Here is a 27,763-nt window from a genome sequence, read left to right on the forward strand (position 1 = left end):
CTCCTTGGGCTGTGTGGTGTTCCCCTCTCCCTGCCACTTCTTTTGGGCTCTCCCTATTGATGCTAGATTTAGTGCAGATATTTAATTGGTTTCAGCCCTACTGCAGCTTGGAGCTCCAGAACTCAAATAATCTCCCAGCTTCATCCTCCTCTAACAGCATGAATTACAGGACTGTACTACCATACCCAGTCTTTTGTCTATTTTTCATCTGTTTATTGTCCTATATCCAATTTTATCTCTAAATGTCTTTGGGATGCTATAGCTTAATTGGTCTTCTTGACAAATGACCTTTCCATAAACTTTTCTTTTGATCTACTGCTTCTTGATAATTTGTAAGGCAATTCTTCTCATAATCTTCTATTATCTTTTTCTGTAAGACTTTACAAATGAGTTTATGTACTAAGCCAGGGTTGTTCCACCTGCCATCTGTTGATTCTAGAAGGAAATCAAGTGTTTTCTGGCTTGCATAGAATCTATGCTTTTAAAATTCCCCTGTTATGGCCATTGATTTATATCAGTTAAACTCCCTTAGGAAATGGTGATAGTCTATGTAGATGTCTATTTTTTATCCATTTCCTACTTAACAGCTTCAACAGTTCGGATTGGAGTAGCCTTAGTTGTGCTCCATGTACTCTTCTCACTTTTATCTTTTCTTCTAATTTGGAATTGATTTTGATCTTTGCATTAACAAATTGTTGATTTGACTGTACATAGAAAGGAACAGCAAAATAGTTTTTGTCCTGTCTTTGAATCCCTACTGCTCACCACAGCTCTTGCGTATAGAATAACTTCAATAAATGCTTTTTGTATTGTAGTGGAACAGAGTGCACAATGACTCTTACATTGGTAGCCAGTCATTTTCTGTGTGTCAAAATATAAATAATTTCATTTTTTGATGATACTTGGCATTCACCATGTCCTAAATATTCTGATTCTCTTATTAAGAAGTATTCTTGATATGCAGGCATGAAGCTTCTTCTCTATTCCTCCGCAAGCCTCTTACCCCTTATATCTTACTTCTAAAGCTATCTTTTCGAAGACACTTTTTACTGTCTTTCCCTATGACTACCTTTGCAGTGAAGTCATAAAGTACCAAATTATATGTTGATTCAAATTGGAAGACTTATAATGGATTACTTGTAGAATTTCTGTTTCCTTATTCTCTGCAAAAAAATTTGTCACATAAACTGCAATTACCTTCATAATAGCCTTTTTGCACATGCTTATCCTGAGCCCTGCAATAAGAAATAACCAGAAGTCCTGTGAAATGCTGTTTCTCTTTGCCTTTGGATGTACTTTCAAGTCTACACTACTAGCTCCTTCATTTACTTTTCCAAAGAGAATTTGTGAGCTATTTTGCCATTTAGCTGCAACTTATTTGGGATTTCTGATTTCATTTAGATCAGGAATATCAACACTCTTATAATTCAGTTTCTTCATTACTATGTATCAACTGCTAAGTATATCTCTGGAGAGTCTCAAAACTTTGTGATTCTTGGTATATTCTACACCCTTTTAAGGGGCTTGCTCAGATGTGAGATTTGAACATAGGTATTCCTGATTCTGTGTCAAGCAAGCACTCTATCCACTACACCATGCTATCTTCCTTGGACAATATGAATAGTACACACAATAAATGCTGCAGATTCAGAAGAGGATGCTATTTAAGTAGACTGACAAAGGTGATACTCCATAAGGATAGCATTTGGATAAATAGAGTGAAACTCAGAATTATACATATGCAAATGACATCCTCATACACTTGATACTGTTTCTGGGTTCTGTGCTACTTCTTAAAATGATCTTGAACACTACACTGTATTTGGTTCTTCCCCCTGCTTGAAACCATATATATATCAATCAGAAACCAATTTTCCTTAGTCAGATACTGCCTTGGTATTAGTATTCACCCTATTTCTAAGATCTCAGATTAGTTCCTTTTGACTTTAGAGTAAGGATAGGACCATAGGTCATTTAGTTCAATCCCAATTGTACAGATAATGAAACTGAGGCTAACCAAAGAGGTTAAGTAAGTTATCCAATATCCTAGCTAGATAGCATCAGAGCTGAGATCAGAACCTGTGTCTCCTGACTTCCAAAGGCTGAATCCAGGGAGAAGTCTGTGGAAAAAATCTTGCTTTGCTGCCACAGAGAGGAAAGTTATCTAGATTGTCATCATCACCACCACCACCATCATCATCACCTGCATGCCATTCAGACTCCTAGAACAGATGAGCTCACCCGAAACTGCCCACCATCCCCATCATCCAGCTCCAGGATATAGCCTTCCACAGGGCTATGGATAAAAGGTGGCATTCTCCAGGCAAGGGTGACACTGTTATTTCGGGTGCAGCACTTCTCCAGCTGCAGTAAAGGGACGGGAGGCACTGCGACAGGAACTGAGCACAGGTTAGTGTAACCCTATCCTTCCCCATCTGGTATCCGAAGGTTACATCCAAAAAATCATCCCTTCCCCTTATCCAAGTGATAACTACAACCACTGTGAGTCACGGCCACAGAAAACTTAATTGGGTTTTGAATCTCTCCTTGACAGTCTCCAAGTTAGCAACCTCAAGGAGTTTGTCAGGAATCCCAAATATATATATGCACCTTTGGTCAGACCCTTCATATCAGAACTTGAAGGGACTTTAAGGTTTATGTGTTCCAACATCACATTTTAAAGATGAAGAAGTTGAGGATCAGAAAGATTAAATGACCTCCCCAAAGTCAAACAAGAATTAAGTAGCAGAGCTAGGATTAGAACCCAAGTCTTCCAACTCATGGTCTAGGCCTTTCCAGTATTCCGTTCAGAAATTTATTAATTTGAAAACATTCAAAGTAGCCTTAAGGCAGAAGCTTGGTCATAGGGATAGTGAACTAAGTATAGAAGCAGCAGTCATAACCAGGAATTCTGTGGGCTAAGGCAAATTCAGTTAGGATCAATGGCGATAGTTCATGGTTAGGGGACTAATTTCTAGCCCACCACTTATCCTGGGGCTGCCCTGGAGCTGTGCTCCCCCTTTGCCCAGTTCGAAACATATTTTACACTCCCAGCATAGAACCTGCTAGATCCTTGTCTTGAGAGGACCAGGGGCCCTGAAGTTCTCCTTCTCCAAGGATGATCATGGTCAGAGGGACTTCTTACAGCCAAACACTTTGCCCTGAGGCTGTCTGGGAGCTGCATTGCTCCTTTGTCTGGGAGGAGTTTTATCAGGCCCCTAGAGTACCCTTCCTCCATGGAGAAGGGAGGTACCTGAAGGGCCTCTTTTCTCAGGTAGAAAGTGGTCCAAAGAACCCTACTCTTGCCTGCCACTTATCCCCAGTCTGCCTAGGGATGTGCTGCCCTTCTGCCAGTGGATCAGCCCACATCAGGGATCAGCCTCATTTTTCCAGGAGATGCTGTGTCTACTCACTCCTTTTCTCAGGATCAACCTGCCTCAGGCTTGACAAATCAAAGTGCTTTAGAATCTGGCATGGGGATATAATCCCCTCAAGTATGACTGGGAGTATATTTTAATTTCTCCCCCCAAAATTCAGTTAAGTTTTTTTTAAAGAAAATGCACAGGTTCTAATAGATTAAAGCGATTTCATTGGGAAGTTGATTGATTGAAACCTTTAGCTCAGGTTCAGGTTTTCCAGTTTGGGGGTCATGGTTTGGTTGGCTTAAAATTGGTTTGGAATACAGTTGAACCATGAATTCAGGGACAAGTAGACATAGACTGACACCTCTAGTCCCTCATTTAAAAACTAAATAAAATCTCCATTTTGCATTTATTTCTTTGTCCTGTGGCAATTTCTCTGCTTTTTTTTTCTTTAAAAAAATCGATTTCTCACTGTCATTTCCCCTCTCCTTTTGGAGACAGTGGTTGGACCAATCAGTGCAGAACCTCTTGCCTTCACCAAGTCTTTTGGGAAGGCTGAAATAGACTCCTATCCTTATAATACCAGTCCCAGGGTCCCATAGGTGAAGAAGGATGGTGAGCTTTTATTGGAGCTCTCTCACCAACTCTCTGAGCCAAGGCTCTGAAGCAATGGTCAGTATTGCTCCAAGTAGCTTCATTTATATCGACACAGCAGCATTTCCAAACTGTGTCTCCAGATGAGCTTAAAAATTCTTCCAGCACCAAACTATGAAAGTGGGCATAAGCCTGGGAATATGTTCATGGGAAGGGTGAGGGTATTTCTTCAGAGTCTCTCTTTTCTTTAAAATGGATATAGGTGAATGCCTCCAAGGCAAAAATCTGAAGTGTCTCAGCTTCCATGGAAATAACCCACCTCTTTGGTGTTTTACCGACTAAAGCTCACTATTCATTCTTCCAAATACACAACTGGAATAGCATGCAGATTGGGCTGAGTAGGAGTAGTCCTCCTCTTTTTCCTCATTACACTATAACTAGGCCTTTGGGGGAGAAAGATATTCCCTTGAAGCTTCCAGTGGCCTTTCTCTGAAGACCAGAGGCAGTAGAGAACTCCACTATGGACTTCTGCTGCATTCCTCACTACACAGTATTATTTTCATGGATTCTCTGGGTAGCTCTATTAAAGCGTCCTATTGAATTGAGATTAAGTTTTCTTTGCTTACTAATCAAAGTTAGCAATGTGCTATGTCTCTCTCCTTGGAAATGGTATTTCATTCTGATTGAATCCAGTGGTATATCCCTATCCCTTAGCCATTCCAACCCTACTTTTTTTTTTTTAAACAGGAGACCTTGGACCTTAGAGAACTGGGCTTGGTCATTACTATTGCCCTGGATATCACCTACAGTGCTGCTACCGAACAAATGTTCACCAAAAGAAGCATTGAACACATGCCCAACCAAAGCTCACCCCTACATTTCATCTGGATGAAGTCCAGCTGATGGATAGCCTGCAGCAGAGGCTCACTGTCCAAGGTCAAGTCAAACTCTGCAGACACCTTGGGCTCCAAAGCTCCTTTGACCCACTGCTCTTGAGACACCTGGACACGCTTGATCAGAGCATCTGAAATCTTAAAGAAACCATTAGGTTTGGGCTACGAATCTTCAAAGGGAAGGATAAATAGAAAGTTGAGAGGACAGGTTTATTTTCAGCCTTTGGGGATCAAGAACAGGAAACCACTAAGTGATTTGTTTAGGCTCAAGCATCCTAGATACTTCAGAGGGGGGGGGGGAGAGAGAGAGAGAGAGAGAGAGAGAGAGAGAGAGAGAGAGAGAGAGAGAGAGAGAGAGAGAGAGAGAGACCTAGCCAGAGCCAGAGACTTCAACTTTGTTTCTGACTACCTCACTTGATGAGTCTCATGAGAAAATGTAGCAGCCAGGTGGCACAATGGAGAGAATGCTGCACTTTGAGCCAGGAGGACTGAGTTCAAATCAAATCATAGAGATTTACTAGCTCTGTGACCTTAGGCAAATCAATTAACCAAGTCTTCCTCAGTTTCCTCATCTATAAAATTGAGATAATAATAGCACTCACTTCACAGAGTTGTTATGAGGATCAAATGAGACAACATGTAAAGCTCATTGCAAATCCTAAAGTACCATGTAAATGCTACCTAATATTATTTTGTAAAAAATTTATTTTGAAAATGAAATCACATTTGAAATGTGACATTTGTTATTTAAAAGAACCCTGCAGTGAATCCTTCTGTGAAATAAAAAAAAGATATCTTTTGTAGCAAGGGTAATACTTATTTCAATTTTTTAAAATTAGTTGAGTGTTTTATCAAGTAGATTCTTTTTTTTTTTTTTGCTTTTTTAGTGAGGAACTCGGGGTTAAATGACTTGGCCCAGGGTCACACAGCTAGCAAGTGCCAAGTGTCTAAGGCTGGATTTGATAGATTCTTAAGAGCAAAAGAAAATAAACTGAGTTGCTGAAAATCACTTATATCTCATTTTACTTGGTTGGTTTTTTCAAGGCTGTCCCATAGTCTGTCATCTCAACCCCATTAGCATCATGTTCATAGCACCACCCAATTTACCATTCAGCTAAACTAGACTTCTTTTCCTCACACATGACACCCCATCTCCTATGGCTGTCTGCCATGCTTAGAATGTACTTCTTCACTCCTACCTCTTAGAATTACTAGTTCCTTTAAGTGTTAGAAGCAGCTAGGTGGTACAGAGGATAGAGCAATAGACCTCAAGTCAAGAATATCTGAATTCAAATCCTGCCTCTGACACTTAACAGCTATGTGACCTTGGTCGAGCCATCCAACCTCTGTCTACCTCAGTTTCCTCAATTGTAAAATGGGGGCAATAATAGGACCTACCTCATAGGGTTGTTATCAGGATCAAGTTAGCATTATGACTGGCACATAGTTCAGTCATTTTTCAGTCATGTCTGGCTCTTTGTGACCCTATTTAGGTTTTCTTGGCAGAGATACTGGAGTGGTTTGCCATTTCCTTCACCAGTTCATTTGACAGATGAGGAAACTGAGGCAAACAGGCTCAAGTGACTTGCCCAGGATTGACTTAATTTGTACTTAATGTATTTAACAATTACCAATGAATATAAACATTTCAGGATACAAAAAAACATTTTGTATGAAATTATGAACTTCTGTAAATATAATTTGTCTTTTTAGAATGTGTATTAAATTTAATTTGATAGTAATAAACTTGTCCTGTTTATTTCTGTAAATAAATCAATAAACATGAATTTACTAACTTCCTACTGTGTACCAAGTACTGTGTCCTTTTGGAAATTCTTGTTTTCTTCTGTTCTTCTGTGTTCTTTAAAATGTTTTATTGATTCCCTTTTCTTTCCTTTTTTTTTTGCATTCCTATTACCATCCACTAACTTTCCTTCTCACTTCTCCATAGAAATCCTTCCTTGACAATAAATATAGCTAGAAAAACAATTAATCACATTGGCCACATCTTAAAATGTCTTGTTCTACAGTCCTAATCCATCACCTCTCTGCCAAGAAGTGGGTGGCTCTTACCTAAGGCCAGGATAAGATTGTAGGAATCTTTGGTTCCTGGGAACATGGACAAAGCATGAGTAGCTCTTAGTAACTTTCATTTGTCTCTGCAGAGTCCTTAGGAATAATCAAGGTAATTGCTCATTCCCTCTATAGAAAGAAGGTCACACTTAGATCTGCCTCACTGTTTTATTTCAGAAACTGTACAACTCTGAGCTGGTCTGCTATGCTAGGAATCAAATTCTAAATAAGTCTGGATTACCCCAGAGGACAACTGGAAATTTGTTCTGTCCTGTGGGAACTTGCACTTTTGAACGTGAGAAGAAATGACAGCATTGGCTTGCCATCAGTGGACACTCTGTTAAGCAGCCTGACATCACTGGACTGTGCCCAACTTGCTATACAGAGGTCACTTGATCCTCATCCTTGGCTTTTCTACAGGGGATTAGACAAAAGAGTAGAAGTATGGTTAGCAAAACACAAAAATGTAGAATCATACAATGTCAGAGTTGGGAGGAAATTTAAAACTCGTTCAGTACAACAATCCCCATTTCACAGATAAGAAAACTGAGGCCTACAGAGGTTGAGTGACTTGCTTATACTCTCTAGTTATTATAAGAGTCAAAACAAGTACCCATCTCATTTGGCATCTAGGCCAGTGTTCTTTTCACCATTATGAAGGGGGAGAAGGGAGCAAATATTTATATAGCACCTACTATGTGCCAGGCACTATGCCAAGCACTTTGTAAATATCTCATTTGCACATACAACAACCCACAAGGTAAATGATGTTATTACCTACATTTTATATTTGAGGGAACTGAGGCCAATAGAGGCTAAGTGACTTGCCCAGGGTCATTAAGTGCTGAGGCTGGATTTGAATTCAGATCTTCCTGACTCCAGATGAAGTCCTCTATCTACTGGACCACCTATCTACTTCTAGAATATTATGATATAATGTTCTTCTAATAGAAAGCTTCTAATAGCAATATAATTCCAAATCCATGGGAAAGGGTTTTATTTCTAATTACAAAGTGTGAGCAGTGGCAGTGCTGGTAGAAAAGAGAGAAAAAACACCCTCCTTCCCATAGCAAAGATCATGAAGAAGACACTTACCTGCAAAAACCCAGAGGGGTCATTTTCTTTGATCACCTCTAGGCAGTATTCCATTAGGCCTGTTGACTGGCGTAACTTTAATGTACAATGGTTGATCTGGTCCCAAACCACCTGTGAAGAGGAGAAGAGTTCACACTTGCAGCATCACCATAGCTTTCTGCCTTTTGAAGAGAAGTAAACAAAGGGCTGGAGGAGCAGCCACATGGCAAAGTGGATAGAGAGCTGGACCTGAAGTCAGGAAGACTCATCATCCTGAGTTCAAATCCAGCCTCAGACATTTATTATCTGTATGACCCTGGATAAGTCACTTAACCCTGTTTGCCTCCATTTCCTCTTCTGGAGAAGGAAATAGCAAACCACTCCAGTACCATTACCAAAAAAATCCCAAATGGGGTCACAAAGAGGCAGACATGACTGAACAACAACAAAAACAAAGGGATAGGGACAGTAATATTAGTAACTTAAAATAAATAAGTAGAGATAGCTGCCTGGCATTCTTTTCTGCTTGTACCTGAATTCTGCATGCAGTCTGTGGTAGGAAACAATGTTGAACCTTTCCCCAATGATCTTGGATTAGATACCCAAATATACCTTCCTAAACCCTAAATATAGAAAAATCAGAACTGAGATGATCCTAAGCAGCCAGTGATTGGCTCTCTATGTGACCCATGGGTAGCTCAATGCACTTTGGTTTCTTCACATATGCATAGACTTACAATAGGCTTATAAAACTCTGAAAAGATCTTTAGAAATTATTTATTCTATTTTTCTCCAACTAATTTAGTCACAGGATCCTTTTGGTTTTGAAACATTGACAAAACCCAGTTTACAAAACTAGGGTTATGGAATACCACAAAGAAAGAGAAGTGGGAAATTTTCGAGCAAAGAAGAAAAATGAAGTTGATTTTTATACTGAAAAATTCTGGAAGGGCAGCTAGGTGGTGCAGTGGATAGAGCACTGGCCTTGAAGTCAGGAGGACCTGAGTTCAAATCTAGCCTCAGACCAAACACTTGACACTTACTAGCTGTGTGACCCCGGGCAAGTCAGTTAACCCCAATTGCCTAAAAAAAAAGCTCCACTTAAAAATTCTGGAAATAATGAACATTGTGTTTTTGCTAGGCAATTGGGTTAAGTGACTTGCCCACAGCACTTACTGTCAAATGTCTGAGGCTGGATTTGAACTCAGGTCCTCCTGACTCCAGAGCCAGTGCTCTATCCACCGTGCCATCCAGATGTCCCAATAATGAGTATTTTGATATGAATATAATTTGTATTCAATATTTTAGGAAAAACTTTGATTCACATTTATACTTTCTCATGTGATTCTATTGCCATTACAGGCAACATCAGGGCTGTGGAATACTGTGTGGGAAGTGCTGATCTAGCTCAACCTCTTCATTTTATGGATTAGCAGACTAAAGCCCAGAGATATGAAATAATTTGACCGAGGTCTCATGGTAAAACCAGACATTGAACTCAGGTATACATCTGGCCAAGCAGAGCAAAGCTGAACTTATAAGAAAAATATGTTGGGGGCAGTTAGGTGGCACAGTGGATAGAGCACTGGTCCTGGATTCAGGAGGACCTGAGCTCAAATCCAGCTTCAGAGACATAACACTAACTAGCTATGTGACTCTGGGCAAGTCACTTAACCCCATTGCCCAACCAGAAACAAAAACAAGAAAAATATTTTGTCAGAACAGCCCCATACTTAAGGATGATTCTTGTGTCTTTGCATATATGTGTTACATCTTTCTCTTCTTTTGATAAAACTTTATTCTGTAATACTGCACACTATGTGGATATGAGTGGGGAGTCAGCTGCAGTCTCATGTATGTATATTATCCCATGTTTCCTGGGTGGATCCTAGGAGCCAACAAAATGAGAAAATCCCCATTGTGTCCCTAACACCTTTGTGTCCTGAGTGAGTCTCCACCACAAAGCCTATACATATTAAAAGCAGACCTAAATCACACTGTCAAGGAGCTTGCATTAAACAGTCAAGATGAGAAACTTCTATGTAAGGAATAGAAGTATAGGTAAATGCAGTAACTGCAAGAGTTGGAATTATGTGTGTATTTATAGACTGTGGTGGGGCAGGTGAGTTTGACAAGAGGTGAAAGCTTCCCAGATGACATGAGCCTGAAGCATGTGGGTTCTAAAAAGGGAGAGATGTGCCCCTGGTATACCCTCATGAATGTTTCTGTAGAAAGGGCAAGTGGTTGATGTGATATTTTCTGATTTGATAAGAGCATTCAATTGGAGAAGGACATGGCAAACCACTCCAGCATCTTTGCCAAGAAAACCCCAAATGGGGTCATGAAGAGTTGGACATGACTGAAATGACTGAACAACAACAAAGAACGTTAAAATTCTTTATTCCATGGAGACTGTGAATGGGTACCGAAAAACAGATTTCTTCTAGTGGACAGCTCCCAAGGAAACAGGCTCCCAGTTACTCACCTTCAATTTGTGTTCCCGCTCTTTAGTGACCTTGGTGAGTAATTTGGCTTTTTGTCGAGTTAAAGCGTCAACCAGGGCATCACACTGAGCAACCAAGCAGGCCTCATAGTCTAGCCCATTTTCCTGGGGAAATCAAGGTTTGTCAAGGAGAAAAGTTAAAGTGAAAATCTGTTTCATAAGGTTTTATCTCTATCAGTTCCCCTGTATCTTCAGCATCTAAGTAGTTTCTCAATGTTATATTTCTTTGTGTTTCCTCCCCATCCTCCTTTTTAACCTGTGGCCTGAAACATTTCATGACTACCTACTTCAGCTTGTTAAGAGGACTAGTCTTTAGTGAATCTCTAACAACTCAATAGTCCTACAATTTATTCCTTTTTGAAAGCTTAACAAGAAACATGATCTTTTTACGCAAATATGACTATAAATATGTTGGAGGAAGCTGTGATGTGGTGGAAAGATTAAAGAACTCCAAGTTAGAGGACCAGCTACCTACTAGCCCCTTGACCTTGAATAAATTCCTTACTAGTTATGTGACCCTGGTTAAACTGATTAATCTCTCTAAGGAAAGTGCTTCATATAATTAGAAAAATACAAAATATATTACATTAGGCATGCAATTATATAATAGAACATATTAAAGTATCCTTTAAATGTGAATTGTAATTATTGTGCCTTTTGCTTATTTGGACCTTTGATTTCATGGGTATAGTATAGTATAGAAACTGCTTCCACTGTTATAGACTGGGGACCATCCGTGAGTTATAGTCTAAGAAAGTTTCCTTGAGCACTGCAAGATTAAGTGACTTGCACATGGTCATACAGTCAATATTGTAGCAGAGGTAGGAATTGGACCCAGGTATTCCTGAGCCCGAGGCTGGACCTCTATCCATCATGTCATGTGGCTTTTCAATGTGCATATGCTATGTTCAGAATATATATACACACACATATAAACATGAAGCATGATATAGGGGAAAGAACACTGCATCTTAAGTCAGAGGACATGGGTTCAAATCTTGCCTCTGATACTTACTGCCTATGAGACTTTGGGCAAGTCTCTCTCAGGTTCTCTATCTTTTCATCTATAAAATGAGAGGGTTGGATTAGTTAGTTTCTAAAATTCCTTGCAGTTTTCTCTCTCTCTCTCTCTCTCTCTCTCTCTCTCTCTCTCTCTCTCTCTCTCTCTCTCTCTCTCTCTCTCTTCCCCCTTCCCTCCCCTCTCCTCTCCTCTTCTTCTCTCTCTCTCTGTATGTATGTGTATATGTGTATATGTGTGTGTGTGTGTGTGTGTGTGTGTATAATCTTATTATAAAGGAGTGGTAGTTACTGAGTCAGTCACCTTACTTCACTTATCCCTGATTATCAGGTAAGAACATATCTTGATATAAGTAATCAGTCAGAAGATAGATACCCTTGAATCACTCATTCAATAAAAGGAATTTCAACTAGGTATGACAGGAAGTCTGTTTGGATTTATTGAGAGACTTGGTAATATTCTATGGTGTTTCTATAAAATCCTCAAGCTAATTTGTAATCAAGGAATTGAGTATCTAGCTGTTTAGTACTGGAAACCTTTCATCGAAGCCCCTGAAAAAGGAATAACCTGATGGGGAGGAGAGTTCTTAGTTTCCTACCCACCCCCCACCTTGGTTAGAGGAAAACCTTGGGAACTTCAGAATATCAGAATATTTGGACTTTTATTGGTATCTGAGCAGTGTTCCTGGAACAGCTAATGGCAGTGTCTACATCAGAATCCAAGAACAGTTTGGAATCAAGGAGAAAAGGCCAAGCAGCCTAAGCAGAAAAGTTATATTGTACTACACTTATACCCTAAAGGGAACACCACGAGGACTCCACAAAAAGGAGAAAAGGACTTTCAGAATCTGTGAACTATTCCCTTTGTGTTCTAAGCTTGAGTACACTTTCCCTTGGATTTTGTATGTACTTGTGGTACAGTGTTGTAGACTTTGGGGAGGGGGAGTGTTTTGTACCAACTATGGTATTATAGTAAATATCCATTTCTAAAAGCTACTCAAGTTTGACTAACTAATATCAGTCGATAATCAGGTGAACCACACTGGTGGGGGCTCATGAGCAATGACATTAAAACCTACTCCCCCTTTCAGGTTAACTCTAGAGCAGAGGTTGGCAAACTATAGCCAGAATGCCAAACCTGGCCAATCCCTGTTTTTATACAGCCAGTCAACTAAGAATGGTTTCTACATTTAAAAATACAATAAAACTTTTTTCTTTAAAGATATAAAAACCATTCTTAGCTCACCGGTGGTAGATGTCAGCAATAGTTTGCCAACCCCTTTTTTTAGAGCCTTGAGGGGATGTAGTAGCCACCTTCTGGGGACATAGCACTGCAGCATGAGTAAGGGCTGAGAAATTCACTCCAGAACATGTGCCACACTATTATATACCACATATTTGCCACTAAAGTCCTATCTGACCATTGCTTTTGGAACAAAGATGTTTTTGAGTTGTCAGTGGAATATAAACGTGGGCAGGTCTTTTCAAGCTGGAAAGGCCTTAAGTACAGGCCTTCTGACAAACTATGTACCTGCCATCTAAGAACTAGCCTAGCTAAATTTAGACAGCCTTATTGCCAAAGTGTTGGTTACCAATAGAGGAATTTTTTGGCCCTCAAAGTCATGAAATGTGTGTCAATGGAGGAAATCCTATAATCTACAGAATCACAGATCTTCTCAACTACTGAAAAATAATGTATCATACGTAATCTCTCTTTCTCTGAAAATAAGGGAGTTAGGTGAGATGCTTTTATTGTACTAGCCAGGTTCTAATTAGTGTAAATAATGAATCCTGGGAGGTGGTTGTAAGTATTAAAATTAGTACAGTTCAAACAGGGGTGGGAAACACGCATCCATGAGGCCACCTGTGGCCCTGTAGGTCCTCAAGTACAGCCCTTTGACTGAATCTAAACTTTACATTATATCTGTATAAAACATGGTAATTGCTTTTAGTCAAATGAAGATGTGCAGTGCAAATTTGAATAATGCTAACCACTTTACAGAATTCATTATTTATACTATTCCCAGCCTAGCTCTATTTATGTCATCCTTGAGATGAAAAGAAATTTAAAGGCCATTTAGCCTGACCCCCTTATCTTACAGATGAACAATTTAAGATCTAAAGGTTCTTTCTAACTTTAATATTCTAATAGATCACAGATGTAGGGCTGGAGGGGACCTCAGAGGTCATCTAATATAACTCCCTAATTTTACAAATGAGGAACCTCAGGTTCAATAAAGTCAGCCTCAGAGGCAGCACTTGAAACCAGGTCCTCTGCCCTGCTCCTTCCACCTGCCTCCTTATGACACTCATAACACTTTGTTAGTTTTTATTTAACCATTTCCTTTCTTTTCTTAGCTGTCAGATAATTGTCAATAACTTGCTTTTGTCATGTTTCCAAGGGTCAAGGCTTGGGCTTCATTTTATAACCAATCCAATCCTCTAAAATGAGCCTGTTATTCTCTTGCTGACTCATCACTTAACAAATCCTTCCCAGGAGAGGGTTTGAGGGCAGTCATCCTCAAACGGCCCCAGGACATCCTTACCTGGATCTGCTGAAGTATGTTCTTGAGCTGAACTAGGAATTCTTTAGCCTCCTTTGCTTTATCAGAAACACCATTCAATGCTTGAGATAGCTGTGCCTAAACCATAATATACAGATATGGAAAAAAGAAAAATTAGAAATAAAGCAGAGGGCAAAATTTACATTTAATAAAAAATCCTTTCATTTAAAGAGCACATCTCTCTGCAGAGTTCAGACAATATTGTAGGCAGAATCATACCAACAGCAGTTGATCTTTACATAGCACTTTAATGTTTGCAAAGATCTTGACATACATTATCTCATTTAGAGCCACAATGGTCCTGTGAGGGAAGTGCAGCATTTGTTTTTTATATAGATGAGGAGCCTGAAGGTCCTAGAGGCTAAGGGACTTGTCCATGATCAAACGACATGTGAAGCTAAGTGCTTAAGCTACTTACCTCACAAGGTGATTGGGTAGGTGGGTAGGAATGTGTTATAAGCCTTGAAGCCTTATTAAAACACTATTCATCATTTCTCACATGGTCACATCTATGATGTTCACTGTAGCTGACATATGGCCCCTGCCTTCAAGGAGCTTGCAGTCTAATAAGAGGTATACGACATGTACACAAATGATAAATAGAAATACAAATAAAGAGAGTGGATATTATAAATTTAATAAAAATTGGTAGTCAGAAGGAAGAGAGGCAAGGGGACCTATCTGGCTATGCTACAGCTCTCCCATCCTGTCCTTTTCAGCTGTCCTTCCCCCAGGACTCTAAGAGGCATGGCTTATGCACAGTGGAAGCATGAGGTACCAGCTGCTTGTCAATTTGTTGCCAATCTTTCTGATTCTTATTAGTCTTGCAGAAGAATGAAATTAAGAATAATAGAGTGTTAACATTGGAACGGACTAGAGGTCAGCAAGTGCTGGACCGTGAGTGCTCTTTATGATTATTTATACTTAATCCATGCTTCTCTAAACCAGATATTAGCATAGAGCAAAATATTAATAGCAATAGTTTTTGTGGTAGAAAATTGGAGGCAAAGTGAGTTACTATAGATTGAGGAATGACTAAATAAACTGTGGTACATGAATATAACAGAATATTATTGCATAGTAAAAAACATGATAAATATGAGGAATTTAGAGGAACATGGGAAGATTCATAAATTGACATAGTAGAGCAAGGAAAGCAGAACTAGGAAAACAATATATATAATTACTGGCTGAACCAAACGTGTTATATGATTGTAAGCTCCTTGAGGACAAGAATTGTCTTTTGCTTCTTTTTATCTCCCCAGCACTTAGCACAGTGCCTGGCACATTGTAGATGCTTAATAAATGGTAATCGAATTGAAAATTTGAATACAAATGTGATAGAACAATGTGGTGAACTATTGTGTACTATTGTGAAATGAGGAAATGGATGCTTTCAAAAAAGTGTGGGAAAACTTTGGTGAATTGCTACAGAGTGAAGTAAGCAGAATCAGAAGAATAATTTTATACTATGATATCAATATTATAAAAATGAATAGTTTTGAAGGCTTTTATAAATGATGAATAAATTCTATAAATTTGTTTATTTATAAATACGACGAAGAATGAAATGAGCAGATCTAGAGAACAATTTATCCAATAACAACAACATTTAAAAATAAACAGCTTTGAAAGCTTCAAGAGCTATGATCAATGCAATGATCATCCAGGATTCTGGAGGACCCATGATGAAGCACATTACTATCTCCTAACACAGAGATGATAGACTTAGGGTGCAGAATGAGACATGAGGCAATTTGTTTTATTTGATCATGCATATTTATTATAAGAAACTTATTTTTGTTTTTTCAATGGGATGGGGGATGAGAAAAAGAGAAAATAGATCTCTTTTAATGAAAAATATAATATTATATATTTATATAATTTTATATATATATATATATAATTTATACATATATAAAAACAACAACTTGGGAGGTGGTGGTGGTGGTAATACCCTGACAAGTGTCTGGCTGATAAGATCTGAAGACAGCCTCGTAGTTCAATAGGCACTCTCCTGCTAGTCACAATCTTACATTGTGATGTGTTACTTATGCTTGTTAGTGCCAGTTTGAGGTTGAAAGATGGCTCAAGCTCTAATGAATCTAAAAACCAGCTCCTTTTTTTTTTAAAGTGAAGTAGTATGTGACTTGCTCAGAGTCATACAGCTAGGAAGTATTATGTGTCTGAGGCCAGATTCAAACTCAGGTCCTCCTGACTCCAGGGCCAGTGCTCTACCCACTGAGCAACCTTGCTGGCCCTTAAAAACCAGCTTCTTGAACATCATAATATATGTGCCCTGGACAGCTTGAACTCCTTACTGATGATCAAGTGGAAGAGAGGTAGTATATAAAGTGAGCCCTTGCCTGGAAGTGGGAAAATCTTGGCTCTTTTTCCAGCCTGAGAAGTCATTTTTACCTCTTCCCATCAGTGTAGATTCAAGAACCACAAACATGCCAGCCAATATGGTACAGTTATAGTGAAAACAATGGATTTGGAATCAGAAAATCTGGGATTGTATTCTGATACTTATTGTCTATGTGACCATGGTCAAGTCACTTGACTTTTCTGAGCCTCAGTTTTCTTATCTGTAAAATCAAGGGATTTGATTTTATTTCTGAGGTCTTGTACAAATCTTATGATAATCTAACAAAATATCAGGTGCATTAAACTCATAGAACAAGGAAACAGAAACACAGATGGCATTTATGTGGATGCGACTGCTTTATAAAGCTGTGCTTAAGAAAAGAGGCCACATCTCTTCTTCACCTTCCCTGAGGTAAGTCAGGTCAAGAATTGAGTTCTAACTGAGAGTCCTCAGGGTGACATATGGAATAGAGGAGCATAAGAATTGTCATACAAGGTTAAACCAAAGATGTATTTAGCCCAGGTTTCAGTTTCTGGCAATGGCCCAGAGGAACAGTTTGTCTGATAGCACGGTTTCTGTCTGATGTAACATTATCTCCTAGCTTAGCAACCTACATAGACCAGTCTAGGTCTCCTTTTAATAACTCTTGATAGATTAATCAACTGTAAATTTTGTTATATCTTTCTGGAACTTCTTGCCTCCTATATAACTGCATGGTGAAATGAATAACATTTTAGACTTAGAGTCAAGAATTTGAATCCTTATTAATTGTGTGACCATGGTTAATCACTTAATCTCCCCGAGCCTTATTTTTCTTCATCTGTAAAATTGGAATAATAGCATCAACAAGCATTTAAGTACTTACTTTGTGCCAGGCACTGTCCCAGGTGCTGGAGACACAAACACAGCAGTTTCTTGGCTCTTTTAGAGCTTACTATTCTATTGCTGCTGGTGGTAGGGTGGGAGTGGTGGGGAAACACATACAATGACAAGTAAATAAAGGATAATTTTGGGAGGAGAGGTGCCATAAGCTTAGAAGATCAGGAAAGGCCTCATTTGTGAAGAGTATTGGAGCTGGGCTTTTAAGGAAACCAAGAATTCTGAGAGGTGGAGGAGAGGAAGGAGTGCCCCCCAAGCACAGAGAATAGTCTGTGCAAAGACGGAATGCTATATTTAAGGTATAGCCAGCCATTTTGTCTGGATTATAGAGTGTGGGAAGCAGAGTAATATGTAAAATGCTCTGAAAGGTAGGTTGGAGGTTTTAAATGCTAAGCACAAGAATTTGTATTTGGTCCTATAGACAATTGAGAGCCACGAATTTATTGAGCAAGGCAGTGACTAGGAAAGGCTTCTTGTAGAAGGTGGGATTTTAACAGACACTTAAAAGAAGCCAGGGAAGGTGGAACACAGAAACAAGGAGGGACAGTATTACAGACGTGGGGAACAGCCAATGAATGCACGTGGAGTCAGGAGATGGAGCATTTTGTGTAAAGAATAGCTAGAAGGCAATATCATTGGGGTCAGCTATGTAGCACATTGGATAGAGTGCTGGGTCTGAAGTCAGGAAGACTCATCTTCCTGAGTTCAAAGCCAACTTCAGACATTTACTAGCTGTTTGACTCTGGGCAAGTCACTTAATCCTGTTGGCTTCAGTTTCCTCATCTGTAAAATGAGCTGGAGAAAGAGACAGCAAACCACTCCAGTATCTTTGCCAAGAAAACCCCAAATGGGGTACAAAAAATTGTACACAACTGAAATGACTGAACAACAATAAATGTTGCTGGATTTTAGATTTTATGGCAAGTAGCAAAGTGAAAAAAGAAGACTTAAAAGGTAGGAAGGGGACAGGTTATGAATCAAGGATTTTATATTTGATATTAGAGATAATATGGAAATGACGAAGTTATTTGAGTAGGAGGAGATGACATGGTCAGACTGACAATTTGACAAGTTTACTCTGGCAGCTGAGTGGAAGATGGACTGTGGTGGGGAAGAGTCTTGAGGCAGGGAGATCAACTGAAAGACTATTCCAATAATCCAGGTATGAGGTGATGAGAGTCTGCATCAGGGTGGTGGCAGTGAAGAGAAGGGAGTGTTACAAGAAATACCATAAAGGTAAGGCTGATAGGACTTGGCAGCAGATTGGATGTGGGGTGTGTGTGTGAGAGAAAGAGAAGTGAAGAGTCAAGGATGATAGGTTTTGAATCTGGATGACTGGGAAGATGGTGATAACAGTAACAGAAAAGTTAGGAAGAGGGCAGGGTTTAGGGGGAAAGATAAGGAGTTCAGTTTTAGACCTGCTGGATTTAAGACGTCTAATGTCCAATAAGCAGTTAGAGATGCAAGACTGGAGATCAGAAGAGAGTTGGAAAAATAGACCTGAGAATCATCTGCAAAGAGATAATAATTGAAATCATCAAAGTTAATGAGATCATCAAGTGAAATAATGTAGAGGAAAAAGAAAAAAGGGTCTAGAACAGAGCTTTAAGGAACACCAATAGTTAGTAGACTCAACCTGGATGAATACCCAGCAAAGGAGACTGAAGAGTAATCAAATAGCAGGAGAACTAGAAGGGAACAATGTTACAAAAACCTAAAAAGAAGACAGCATCAAGAAGAATAGAGTGATTAACAATGTGAGAGGCTAAAAAGGATGAGTATTGAGAAAGGCCATTAAATTTCAAAATTAAGAGAACATTGATAGTTTTCAGAAAGAGCAGTTTGAGTTGAAATACAAGATCAGAAGCCAGACTGAAGAGAATTTAGAAGAGAATGAGAAGGAAGATAGCTTTCTCAAGGAGTTCAGCATGAAAGGGAGCTAATGATTCAAAGAGAAAGAGAGAGAGGGAGAGAGAGAATCTGGGCACCTCAAAAACTATCCTTCATAAATCTGCTGTCCATAGGTAAGGTTTTCATTGTTAGGAAATATGCATGTTAATGCAATCTCCAACAACTTGTATGAGTTCATAGTCATTTAATTATATTTGTGGGATAGAGGTATGAGCAGAGGAGGCAAGAGTTATATTCTTTAGAACATTTTTTCTTATGCTCAAAAGAATAATTCTCTTTGACTTTATAGCTCACAGGTGAATGAGAGTTTAGGGAGTCCTTCAAGGAATTACTGATTTCCTTCAGAAGCAGAAATAATGGCACCAGGAGTGAAGAAACTTGCATTCAGGATGTACCATCTGTTTGCTCCAGATTTTGCCTAATTAGCTCCCTTGAGGTTCCATCCCTCCAAAACATACACACTGGACAACATATGAATGGCCATCTGACTTCACGCAACTCAACTTTTCTAGGACATAGAAAGCATGTATGGGAACCAAATTCAAGTCCTTTTGACATACACTGACAACAGAGAAATGTTGTATGTTAGAAAGAACATTGAACTGGGAATCAGAAAGCTTAGATTCTAGTCCCAGCTTTGCTACTAACTGGCCCTGTGACCAGTTGTTTAACCTCTCTCATCCTCAGATTCCTCATCTGTAAAAGTAAAATGAAGATATTAAATTAGATTAGATATCCTTAAGGTCCCTTCAGCTCTAGAATTTTATATTTCAATTCATAAGATCAAAGAATCATGAGTTTATAGCTAGAAGGGACCTTAAAGGTCATATCCCCTCACGAGGAAACTGAAATCAAGAGAGACTCAGTGAATTCACTTCAGTTCACTTTCAATTAAATTTAATAAAGTTTTATACCTATATCACATCTTGCCTAGACTATTGCAATAGCTTCTTAACTGGTCTTTCTACCCCATATTTTTTCCTTCTCCAATCCATCCTCCACACAACCACCAACATCCCTTACTCAAGAAGCTTTAGTGGCTCCTTATTACCACGAGGATGAAAATCAAACTCTTCTCTTTGTTTTTTTCAAGCATTCACAATCTGACTGGAGCCTACCCCTTGGGCTTATTTCATGTTATTCCCCTTCATGCACTCTACTGGCCTACTTGCTGCTTCTTGTACAGATCATTCCCTCTCATATTTCCATAACTTCCATACTTAAAATATAGTCTCTCCTAATCTCAGCCTTTTGGAACCCTTGGCTTCTTTCAAGTCAGTTTAACAAATCCCCATGGGTAAGGTTTTTCATTGTTAGGAAATATGCATGTTAATACAGTCTCCAACAACTTGAATGAGCCAAAGGGCTATAAAACTGTGTATACTCTTTGACCCAGCAATATCAATGTCTGTATCCCAAAGAGATTTTTTAAATATTTAATATTTACTTATTTATTTATTTAAAAATTTTCCCAGGGCAGCTAGGTGGTGCAATGGATAGAGTACCAGTTCTGAAATCAGGAGGACCTGAGTTCAAATCTGGCCTCAAACCAAACACTTGATACTTGTTAGCTGTGTGACCCTGGGCAAGTCACTTAACCCCTCTTGCCTAAAAATAAAAAATAAAAAACAATTTCCCCAGTTACATGCGAAAATAATTTCAACATTCATTTTTAAAATTTTGAGTTCCAAATTCTCTCCTTTCCTCCCTCCCTACCCCATCCCCATTGAGAAGGCAAGTAGTTTGATATAGGTTACACATGTGTAGTCATGTAAAACATATCCATAATAGTCATTTTAGGGGCAGCTAGGTGGTGCAGTAGATAAAGCACCAGCCCTGGACTCAGGAGGATGTGAGTTCAAATCTAACCTCAGACACTTGATACTTACTAGCTGTGTGACTCTGGGTAAGTCACTTAACCCCCATTGCCTAGCCCAAAAAACCCCCAAACTTAATAGTCATTTTGTGAAAGAAAACATAAACAAAAAACTCAAGAAAAATAAAGAAAGTTTTAAAAAAATATGCTTTAATTTGTATTCAAGCATCATCAGTTCTTTCTCTGGGGATGGATAGCATTTTTTGTCATAAGTTCTTCAGAGCTGTCTTGAATTGTATTGCTGAGAATGTCATTCACAGCTGATCATCTTACAATATTGCTATTACTTTGTACAGAGTACATTTCATTTTGCATCAGCCTATGCAAGTCTTTCCAGGTTTTTCTAAGAGCATCCTGTTCATCATTTCTTATAGTATAATAGTATTCCATCATAATCACATACCATAACTTGTTCAGCTATTCTCCGATTGATGAGTATCCCCTCAATTTCTAATTCTTTGCCCCCAGAAAAGAGCTGCTATAAATATTTTTTGTCCATGTAGATCCTTTTCCTTTTTGTTTTTTATCTCTTTTGGGATATAGCCCTAGTAGTGGTATTGCTAGGTCAAAGGGCATGCATGGCTTATAGCCCTTTGGGCATAGTTCCAAATTGCTCTACAGAATGGTTGAATCAGTTCACAACTCCACCAACAGTGCATTAATATCTCATTTTTCCACATCCCCTCCAACATTTGCTATTTAGCTCTTCTGTCTTATTAGCCAATCTAATAGGTATGAGGTAGTACCTCAGAATTGTTTTAATTTGCATTTCCCCAAACAATAGAGAGTTGGAGTATTTTTTTCATATGGCTATAGATAGCTTCATCTGAAAACTGATCATATCTTTTGATCATTTGTCAATAGGGGAATGGCTCTTATTTTTATAAATTTGACTCAGTTCCCTATATGTTTGAGAAATGAGGCCTTTATCAAAGAAACTTGATTCAAGTTTTTTTTTCACAGTTGCTATTACTAACTTCATTTCCCTCCATCCTATTCCCCTACCCTTGTTTATTCTATTCTCTCTCTCCTTTCATCATGTCCCTCCTCAAAAGTGTTTTGCATCTGACTCCCCCAGTCTGCCCTCCTTTCTATCACCACCCCCTTCTCTTATCCCCTTCCTTTCCTACTTTCCTGTAGGGTAAGATAGATTTCTATACCCAATTGAGTGTATATGTTATTCCCTTCAAAGAATTTTTTTTTAAAAAAAGAAAAGGACCTATATTGTACAGATACATTTATAGCAGCTCTTTTTATGGTGACAAAGAATTGCAAATTAAGGGAATGCTCATCAATTGGGGAACGGCTGAACAAGTTGTAGTATATGATTGTGATGGAATACTATCATGCTATAAGAAATGATGAGTAGGATGCTCTCAGAAAAACCTGGAAAGGCTTACATGAACTGATGCAAAGTGAAGTGAGTAGAACCAGGAGAACATTGTACACAGTAACAGTAATATTATAAAATGACCAACTGTGAATGATTTAGCATTTCTCTGCAAAACAAAGATCCAAGGTCATTCCAAAGGACATGATGAAAAATGCTGTCCACCTCCAGGTGAAGAATTTATGGAGTCTGAAGGCAGAGGAAAGCATACTATTTTTTACTTTCATCATTTAAAAAAATTTCTTTGGTCTGTGTTTTCTCTCATAGCATGACTAATACAGAAATATGTTTTACATTACTGCACATGTATAACCTATATCAAATTGCCTGCCTTCTCAATGAGGGGGGGAAATGAGGGAGGGGAGAGAATTTGGTACTAAAATTATCAAAAAATGAATGTCAAAATTGTTTTTACATGTAATTGGAAAAAATAAAATATTTAAAATTGAAAAAAATAAGTCAGTACAAGAAGCTTATTTTCATCTCTCTGGTTATGCAAGCTTCTCCCCCACCTTCCCCAGAAATTACTCTGCATATATTTTGTATTTGATTTTCTGTATACATATTGTTTCCTCACACTAGAGTATAAGCTCCTTCAGGGCAGGAGTCATTTGCTTTTGTCTTTTCATCATGAGTACCTACTCACACTTCCTGGTACTTAGTAAGTACCTAATAAATGCTTGCTAGATGATGAATGCTTACTTCTTCTGGGTGAGGTGGGTCTGGGGACATACTTCACCGAGAGGTTGGCAACTGAATTGAGACAAAGTAAGAGAGGCATTTCATTAAGAAGAGGTGGGAGTTGGGGTGAAGAAAGTATAAAAGGTCCATTTCTGGAAAGTGAGACAATATGGATGAGGGCAAGATGGGAACAATGATTAGTCTAATTTGGTTGGAATAATTGAAGGAGAGTCTATGCCTTTTAAGACCTTTTGGAGGTTTCTCATTCCCAGAGGAGTCGCTGGGGCTAAAGAGTTCAAAGCTCAACTCTAAGCCAAAGAACCTGTGCTCACTTCTTACTCTTCACTTCAACCCATGGAACTAAATGATAACCCTTTAGTAGTTCCCTGCTGTTTCTCTCCGGGGCAACTTGCCTATAGTTAGCAAAGCCCTTCCTGTAGGAAGCTCAGGCTTCATTTCCCAGTGTCTCTATACTGGCAAGCCAGCTGGGGAACTGATCTTTTTAAGGATTCAAGAACCTAGTAACCAAAAATTAAATAACAGTTCTATTTAGAGTTTCACAAAGCTTGACAGTGATCTTTTAATAGCCCTTACTACTGATGGAGACCCAGTGACAGACAACAACAGACTTGTGAATACGGAAAACAAAATAGTACTCTACAGGACTCATTGAAGATGGCTCACTGGAAACTGGAAGAGGGAGGTATTCATGGAAGTTGTGGGAGCCCAGAGAAGGAGTAGGTACTGAAGTCTCCATTGTTCAAACAGAAAAAAATCAAGGCATCAAGTGGGGTCATGACTCAGTCACACATGGCATTGTCAGGCCTCCCTAATTCCCAAGCTCAAGTCATCTCAGCAACATAGAATTTTCCCTTAAGTGATCTCCCAGGACCCCTGGGATAAGAGGGATGAGAAACTAAGAAGGAAAGGAGGTAAACACTGTGCTAGTGAAAAGGATTAATGATGATGATTATTATCAAAAGCTCATATTTTGTTGTGTGGCTGCAAGCCATGGAATGCTATAGTCTCTGTAGAATTAAAAATAAGTCTTAGGCCATTTATTGTGGGCTTCCCTTTTCTCTTCTTCATTCCCAAACCCCTTGACAATCATCCCCCACTTTGCTCCACCCTCTGCCTCCCTCTCAGCTGAAAATCTTGCCTCTTCACTGAAAAAAGAGGTCATTTGATGAACTCCTTCTTGTCCTATTTTTTTTTCATTTCAAAACTCCTTGACATCATTTCCCACTCTCTCCTCCATTTCCCCAGTCTCTTACAAAGAGGTGGCTTTTCTCACCAAGGTGAACTCCTCTACAAATGCACTTGATCCTCTCCCCTCCTACCTTCTTTTGCAGATTGCACATCAACCATCTTCCCCTTTCTAATCTTCAGTCTCTCCTCGTGTACTTATTCCTTTTCTCTAAGCTTCAAACAATCGTTAGTCTTCCCATCTTGAAAAAAAGAAACAACTTCACTAGACCTTACCATCCCCTCAAGCTACCATCCTATGTCTTTCCTCAGTTTCTCAAACTCCTAGAAAAATCTGTCTATAATCCATTAATCCACTTCCTCTTCTCTCATTCCTCAACCCTTTGAAATCTAGTTTCTGTCCATATCACTCAATTGAAACTGCTGTCTTCAAAGTTGTCAGCGATCTTCCCAAGGTGCCTCCACTGTGGAGGAAGAAATATGTTCAGTCTTACAGTTTCCCAATTTAACTAATAATTCTTGCTAATGAGGTGCTAAGCTCATTGGTTTCTATGCTGCTGAAGCATTATAAGTAATATCAATACCCAATCAATTTTGGTGCTCTCGGGCAAAGCCCTGTCCTATTTATGGCTCTGCCAAACATATTTCTTCCTCAGTTAACTCAGGAAACAGGGCATACATGGAAAAGGCCAGAGTTTCCATGTTACCTTTCTCAGCAACATACACATATGTGACTATTGCCTTATATTTGAAAGGCACTCAAATATGTATTGAATAAAAACAACTGGTAACAATATATTACTCATACAGAAGATGTAGTAATATGTACTGAGCAGTCAGGCTAAAAGTTGGGTGATGGCAAGAGCACTAAAGTTTGAGTTAGAACACCTGGGTTCAAGCCCTATGTAAGTCAAGTCACTTGCCTTCTCTGGGCCTCAGTTTCTTCATTTGTCAGAAAAAAAATTGAATTTAGATTTTGCCTAAGGTTCCCTGGACTCTAAAATGCTATGATTTTCAAGGTCAGTTCTATATATAGGCAGAGTAATAACACCTAGCTCAATTTAAGGAACGCTTGCCCAAAGGTCCTTTTCAAAAATATCTTCATAGACAAAAGCTTATTTCCTTTTTGTCAGGGTATATATTGCTGTAGTGCTTAAATCTTTCAAAATGCAAATATGCTGGGGAAAGGAATATATTAAGCAATTAACATTTTAATGACAAATGGGCTAATGTATGCAAAGCTTTAGTTAATCCTAGATACATGGGAGCTATTACTACTACCAAATCATTTCTTAGATCATGATAAAATAATGCCATCCATTAAAAAAAGCTGCCAGTGATCTTTGAATTTTCAAATCCACTGGCCTTTTTCTCAGTTCTTTTCCTTTTTTTTTTAACCTCTTGGCAGCATTCAATACTGTTGTCCACTTCCTCCTCTTGTATAGTCCTTCTTGTCTGGGTTTTGGTGATACTTCTCTCTCCTAATTCCCTTCTTACTTATTTGACTATTCCTTTTCATGATAATTATTGAATTATTACCCATAACATGCCTCCTAACAGTTAGTGTCCCTTGGGGCTATCTTAGACCCTCTTCTTTTTGTGACCTCATCAGTTACCCTGAATTTAATTATCAAATTAAATGACATCTAGATCTTTATATTCAGCTCCAGTATCTCCCCTGAGTTGCAGTCCTTCATTACCAACTCCCTTTCACCAATATATAATCAGGCACAACAATTTCTAATAATTTTTTTTATTTCTTCTTCATATCTTGTAAGTTCTTTTTTCCATCTTTGATACTGATAATTTGGTTTTCCTCTCTTTTTATAAAGTTGAATTAACTAATGGCATATCTTTTTTTTACTATTTTAAAGAAATCTAGTTTTACTTATTTTATTTTTTTCTTTCAATTTTGTTACTCTGATTTTCAGAACTTCAATTTTTTGTTTAATTCAGGGTTTGAATAAGTTGGTTTTCTAATTTTTTAAATTATGTGCCCAATTTGTTGATCTATTCTTTCTCTTTCATTTATAAATTTGTTTAGATCTATACATTTCCCTCTAAGTATTGTTTTTAACTCAATCCCTAAAAGTTTAGTATGTTGTCTCATTCGTGTCATTTTCTTTGATAAAATTATCTATTGTTTCTATGATTTATCCTTTAACCCATCCTCTATTTAAGATTAAATTATTTAGTCAGAAATTAATTTTAAATTGTTTCTTTAGTAGCCTTTATTGACTATAACTTTTTATTACATTGTCATCAGCAAAAGATGTATTTAATATTTAATATTTCTGCTTTTCTAAATTTATTTGTGGGGTTTTCATGCCCTAATACTTGGTCAGTTTTTGCATAAGTGTAATAAATATCTTAGAAATATGTATACTTCATTCAAGTGTTATTTAGCAATTGTAAGACATTTATTATATTTAACATTTCTAAAATTCTATTCACATCTTTAACCTCTTTTTTGTTTATGTTTTTGTTAGATTTGGATAGCTCTATACTGGTACATTAAGGTCACCCAGTATTACAGTTTTATTATCTGTTTTTTCCTATAACTCATTTAGCTTTTCTTTTAAGTATTTAGATGCTATGTCATTTGGCAAACATATGTTTAGTATTAATTGTCAATGATACCATTCAGCATAATATAGTTTCCTTATTTATCTTTTAATCAAATTATCTTGTGCCATTGTCTTTTCTGAAATCAAAATGTCCACCTATGCCTTCTTTACTTTAGTGCAAGTTTGATAGATTTTGCTCTAGCTTCTTATTTCAACACTGAGTGAATCTTTATGTTTCAAGTGTGTTTCTTACAAACAACATATTGCTGGACTCTGCTTTCTTATCCAGTATGCTATCCTGTCACATTTTATGGGTGAGTTAATTCCATTCACATTCTCAATTAGTATCATTAATTTGTATATTCCACTCCAACCTAATTCTATTTTTCCTCCTTTTGCTTTTTGCCTCTACTTTATAAAGAAGGAATGGGTAGTGAGTGAGGAGTATGTTTCGCATTAGTGCTGGATGTAATCTGTTTCCACTCCTCTGACCCTCTTTTCTTTTTTTAACTTAAACCATGATCACAAGTTCTTTCGTTTTTTTTCCTTTTAAATCCTTCCAGGTGGTCCATTCTCCATGGATATTTTTCCCTGCTTATGATTAATCCTTTCCTGAATATACCCTCCCTCTTATTCTTCCCTTCTGGCTCTCTCTCCATTCCCTTTTATTTTCTTGTTGAATGAAATATATTTTTTCATTTAATTCTATATATGTATATGTATGTGTGTTATATTTATGTATATACATACATACATACATATATATGTATATGTATATATATTCTAGCCTCCTTTGACCAATTCA

The 27,763-nt window shown here is 38.2% G+C and overlaps 1 protein-coding gene across 14 annotated transcripts in view; it reads right to left on the reverse strand.

Annotated features, from left to right (window-relative positions):
* The window catches only part of TRIM67 (tripartite motif containing 67), a 77,761-nt gene that overhangs the window by 19,921 nt on the left and 30,077 nt on the right, over nucleotides 1-27,763 (reverse strand). For 6 of the 14 annotated variants that reach the window (XM_078156805.1, XM_021000469.2, XM_078156803.1 and 3 more), the window contains exons 4-8: nucleotides 14,063-14,158; nucleotides 10,482-10,604; nucleotides 8,018-8,128; nucleotides 4,834-4,987; nucleotides 2,242-2,399 (exon numbers count right to left, since the gene is read on the reverse strand). In XM_078156805.1, coding sequence (XP_078012931.1) covers nucleotides 2,242-2,399; nucleotides 4,834-4,987; nucleotides 8,018-8,128; nucleotides 10,482-10,604; nucleotides 14,063-14,158 — 642 coding nt within the window. Of the gene's footprint in view, nucleotides 1-2,241; nucleotides 2,400-4,827; nucleotides 4,988-8,017; nucleotides 8,129-10,481; nucleotides 10,605-14,062; nucleotides 14,159-27,763 lie in introns of all 14 variants that reach the window. The other 8 variants (XM_021000468.2, XM_021000467.2, XM_078156804.1 and 5 more) reach the window with 5 other exon arrangements.

The sequence above is a fragment of the Phascolarctos cinereus genome, unplaced genomic scaffold, assembly GCF_003287225.1.
Source record: "Phascolarctos cinereus isolate Bilbo 61053 unplaced genomic scaffold, phaCin_HiC Scaffold_5;HRSCAF=322, whole genome shotgun sequence".
NCBI classification, from domain to species: Eukaryota; Metazoa; Chordata; class Mammalia; order Diprotodontia; family Phascolarctidae; genus Phascolarctos; species Phascolarctos cinereus.